Raw genomic sequence first — 5999 nt, 5'->3', positions numbered from 1 at the left:
TACCCACGTTCCCCGTCCAGTCAGTACTGACCCCAGGGTGACCTCTCACCCCCACCCCCCGTCTGTCCGAAGGTCAGTACTGACCCCAGGGTGACCTCTCAGGCCCCTCTCCCGTTTGTTTGAGGGTCAGTACTGACCCCAGGGTGACCTCTCACCCCCCTCCCTGTTTGTTTGAGGGTCAGTACTGACCCCAGGGTGACCTCTCACCCCTCCCCACTCTTTCTGTCCCACAGTCAGTATTGACCCCGGGGTGACCTCTCAACCCCCCCCTCCCTGTCAGTCCCACAGTCAGTGCTGACCCCAGGGTGACCTCTCACCCCCACCCCCGTCTGTCTGAGGGTCAGTATTGACCCCATGGTGACCTCTCAACCCCCCCCCCCCCCCCCCGTATGTCCCTTTGGTCAGTACTGACCCCAGGGTGACCTCTCACACCCCTCCTGCCCAGTACTGCCCAGTGCAGACTGACCAGAATCGATAGGCTACCCCCTCGCCAACACCCGCCACCCGCAGGTGACAGGTGGAATTGCAACAACACTCCCCCTGCCCTCCAATCCAGTCCAGTCTGATCCGGTCCAGTCCAGTCCGGTGTGCTCCAGTCCGGTCTGATCTGGTGTGATCAGGTCCAGTCCGGTCTGATCCGGTCCAGTCCGGTCTGATCCGGTCCAGTCCAGTCTGATCTGGTTCAGTCCGGTCTGATCCGGTCCAGTCCAGTCCGGTGTGCTCCAGTCCGGTCTGATCTGGTGTGATCAGGTCCAGTCCGGTCTGATCCGGTCCAGTCCGGTCTGATCCGGTCCAGTCCAGTCTGATCTGGTTCAGTCCGGTCTGATCCGGTCCAGTCCAGTCCGGTGTGCTCCAGTCCGGTCTGATCTGGTGTGATCAGGTCCAGTCCGGTCTGATCCGGTCCAGTCCAGTCCGGTGTGCTCCAGTCCGGTCTGATCTGGTGTGATCAGGTCCAGTCCGGTCTGATCCGGTCCAGTCCAGTCTGATCTGGTTCAGTCCGGTCTGATCCGGTTCAGTCTGGTCTGACGTAGTCACTCACACGTTGACGGTCTGTTGGATGACCTTCATCCAGACGTTGCGCTCATCCCTGGAGGAGGTGTGCAACTCATACATATCGGGGCTCTGGGAGGCCGCGCTGATCAGGAACAGGCCCTTCTCCTGGTTAGCGATATCCCGAACAATCAGCTTATGCAGTGGGATCACGGACAACTTGTTATCCTGGAGTTGGGGGGGGGAAGAGGCCGGAGTCAGTCTGTGGGGAGGTCAAACACTACCCATCCGCTATCCCAGGAGGGCGCCCCTCCACCACACTGCCCCAATGTGACGGTCACTCACCAGGGCAGGGAAGCTGTACCTCTGGTCCTTCTCCTGGAGCAGAACCAGCACATCGGTCAGCAACAGGACCTGGATATCTGAGGGGGGGGGGACACACAGGGTCAGTCACACACTGGGGGGGACACACACAGGGTCAGTCATACACTGGGGGGGACACACACAGGGTCAGTCACACACTGGGGGACACACACAGGGTCAGTCACACACTGGGGTGGACACACACAGGGTCAGTCATACACTGGGGGGGACCACACACCAGGGTCAGTCACACACTGGGGGACACACACAGGGTCAGTCACACACTGGGGGGGACACACACAGGGTCAGTCACACACTGGGGGGGGACACACACAGGGTCAGTCACACACTGGGGGGGACACACACAGGGTCAGTCACACACTGGGGGACACACACACACAGGGTCAGTCACACACTGGGGGGGACACACACAGGGTCAGTCACACACTGGGGGACACACACACACAGGGTCAGTCACACACTGGGGGGGACACACACACACACACAGGGTCAGTCACACACTGGGGGACACACACACACACACACACACACACACACACACACACAGGGTCAGTCACACACTGGGGGACACACACAGGGTCAGTCACACACTGGGGGGGACACACACAGGGTCAGTCACACACTGGGGGGGACACACACACACAGGGTCAGTCACACACTGGGGGGACACACACAGGGTCAGTCACACACTGGGGGGGACACACACAGGGTCAGTCACACACTGGGGGGGACACACACACAGGGTCAGTCACACACTGGGGGGGACACACACAGGGTCAGTCACACACTGGGACACACACACACACAGGGTCAGTCACACACTGGGGGGGACACACACAGGGTCAGTCACACACTGGGACACGCACACACACACACAGGGTCAGTCACACACTGGGGGGGACACACACACACACAGGGTCAGTCACACACTGGGACACACACACACACACAGGGTCAGTCACACACTGGGGGACACACACACAGGGTCAGTCACACACTGGGGGGGACACACACACACAGGGTCAGTCACACACTGGGGGGGACACACACAGGGTCAGTCACACACTGGGGGGGACACACACAGGGTCAGTCACACACTGGGGGACACACACACACACACACAGGGTCAGTCACACACTGGGACACACACACACAGGGTCAGTCACACACTGGGGGGGACACACACAGGGTCAGTCACACACTGGGGGGGACACACACAGGGTCAGTCACACACTGGGGGACACACACACAGGGTCAGTCACACACTGGGGGGGACACACACAGGGTCAGTCACACACTGGGGGACACACACACACACACAGGGTCAGTCACACACTGGGACACACACACACAGGGTCAGTCACACACTGGGGGACACACACACACACAGGGTCAGTCACACACTGGGGGGGACACACACAGGGTCAGTCACACACTGGGGGACACACACACACACAGGGTCAGTCACACACTGGGGGGGACACACACAGGGTCAGTCACACACTGGGGGGACACACACAGGGTCAGTCACACACTGGGACACACACACACACAGGGTCAGTCACACACTGGGGGGGACACACACAGGGTCAGTCACACACTGGGGGACACACACACACACAGGGTCAGTCACACACTGGGGGGGACACACACAGGGTCAGTCACACACTGGGGGGGGGACACACACACAGGGTCAGTCACACACTGGGGGGGACACACACACACAGGGTCAGTCACACACTGGGGACACACACACACACACAGGGTCAGTCACACACTGGGGACACACACACACACACAGGGTCAGTCACACACTGGGGGGGACACACACAGGGTCAGTCACACACTGGGGGACACACACACACACAGGGTCAGTCACACACTGGGGGACACACACACACACAGGGTCAGTCACACACTGGGGGGGACACACACAGGGTCAGTCACACACTGGGACACACACACACACACACAGGGTCAGTCACACACTGGGGGGGACACACACAGGGTCAGTCACACACTGGGGGGGACACACACACACAGGGTCAGTCACACACTGGGACACACACACACACACACAGGGTCAGTCACACACTGGGGGGGACACACACAGGGTCAGTCACACACTGGGGGACACACACACACACAGGGTCAGTCACACACTGGGGGGGACACACACAGGGTCAGTCACACACTGGGGGGGACACACAGGGTCAGTCACACACTGGGGGACACACACACACACAGGGTCAGTCACACACTGGGGGGGACACACACAGGGTCAGTCACACACTGGGGGGGACACACACACACAGGGTCAGTCACACACTGGGGGGACACACACACACACAGGGTCAGTCACACACTGGGGGGGACACACACACACACACACAGGGTCAGTCACACACTGGGGGACACACACACACACAGGGTCAGTCACACACTGGGGGACACACACACACACAGGGTCAGTCACACACTGGGACACACACACACACACACACACAGGGTCAGTCACACACTGGGGGGGACACACACAGGGTCAGTCACACACTGGGGGACACACACACACACAGGGTCAGTCACACACTGGGGGGGACACACACAGGGTCAGTCACACACTGGGACATACACACACACACAGGGTCAGTCACACACTGGGGGACACACACACACACAGGGTCAGTCACACACTGGGGGACACACACACAGGGTCAGTCACACACTGGGACACACACACAGGGTCAGTCACACACTGGGGGACACACACACACACAGGGTCAGTCACACACTGGGGGACACACCCACACACAGGGTCAGTCACACACTGGGGGGGACACACACAGGGTCAGTCACACACTGGGACACACACACACACAGGGTCAGTCACACACTGGGGGGACACACACACAGAGGGTCAGTCACACACTGGGGTACACACACACACACACACACACAGGGTCAGTCACACACTGGGGGACACACACACAGAGGGTCAGTCACACACTGGGGGACACACACACACACAGGGTCAGTCACACACACACACACACACACACACACACACACACAGGGTCAGTCACACACTGGGACACACACACACACACACACACGCACACACAGGGTCAGTCACACACTGGGACACACACACACACACACACACACACACACAGGGTCAGTCACACACTGGGGGGACACACACACAGAGGGTCAGTCACACACTGGGGTACACACACACACACACACACACACACACACACACACACACACAGGGTCAGTCACACACTGGGGGGGACACACACACACACACAGGGTCAGTCACACACTGGGGGGACACACACACAGAGGGTCAGTCACACACTGGGGTACACACACACACACACACACACACACACACACACACACACAGGGTCAGTCACACACACAGGGTCAGTCACACACTGGGGTAAACACACACACACACACACACACAGAGGGTCAGACACACACACACACACAGGGTCAGTCACACACTGGGGTAAACACACACACACACACACACACACACACAGGGTCAGTCACACACTGGGATGCACACACACTGGGTCAGTCACACACTGGGGTATACACACACACACACACACAGGGTCAGTCACACACTGGGGTGCACACACACACACACACACACGCACGGTCAGTCACACACTGGGGTATACACACACACACAGGGTCAGTCACACACTAGGGTACACCCACACACACACACACACACAGGGTCAATCACACACTGGGGTATACACACACACACACGCGCGCAGGGTCAGTCACACATTGGGGTACACACACACTGGGTCAGTCACACACTGGGGTATATATACTCACACACACACACACACACACACACACAGGGTCAGTCACACACTAGGGTACACCCACCCACACACACACACACACACACACCCACACACACAAAGGGTCAATCACACACTGGGGTACACACACACACACACACACACAGGGTCAGTCACACACGAGAGTATACACATACACACAGGGTCAATCACACACTGGGGTACACACACACACACACACACACACATACACACACAGGGTCAGTCACACACGAGAGTATATACACACACACACAGGGTCAGTCACACATTGGGGTACACACACAGGGTCAATCACACACTGGGGTACACACACACACACACACACACACACACACAGACAGGGTCAATCACACACTGGGGTACACACACACACACACACACACACACACACAGGGTCAATCACACACTGGGGTACACACACACACACACACACACACACACACAGGGTCAATCACACACTAGGGTACACCCACACACACACACACACACACACACACACACACACAGGGTCAATCACACACTGGGGTACACACACACACACACACACACACACACACAGGGTCAATCACACACTAGGGTACACCCACACACACACACACACACACACACACACACACACAGGGTCAATCACACACTGGGGTACACACACACACACACACACACACACAGGGTCAATCACACACTGGGGTACACACACACACACACACACACACACACAGGGTCAATCACACACTGGGGTACACACACACACAC

The 5999-nt window shown here is 58.2% G+C and overlaps 1 protein-coding gene across 1 annotated transcript in view; it reads right to left on the bottom strand.

Moving 5' to 3' along the window:
• Nucleotides 1–1035: 1035 nt before the first annotated feature.
• Nucleotides 1036–5999, bottom strand: part of LOC140453877 (rho guanine nucleotide exchange factor 2-like) — a 44796-nt gene continuing 39832 nt past the window's right edge. The window contains exons 8-9 of the mRNA XM_072548737.1: nucleotides 1336–1412; nucleotides 1036–1218 (exon numbers count right to left, since the gene is read on the bottom strand). Coding sequence (XP_072404838.1) covers nucleotides 1036–1218; nucleotides 1336–1412 — 260 coding nt within the window. The remainder of the gene's footprint in view (nucleotides 1219–1335; nucleotides 1413–5999) is intronic.

Source organism: Chiloscyllium punctatum, chromosome 28, assembly GCF_047496795.1.
Source record: "Chiloscyllium punctatum isolate Juve2018m chromosome 28, sChiPun1.3, whole genome shotgun sequence".
Taxonomy (NCBI): Eukaryota; Metazoa; Chordata; class Chondrichthyes; order Orectolobiformes; family Hemiscylliidae; genus Chiloscyllium; species Chiloscyllium punctatum.
This window is presented reverse-complemented; position numbering and strand designations above follow the sequence as displayed.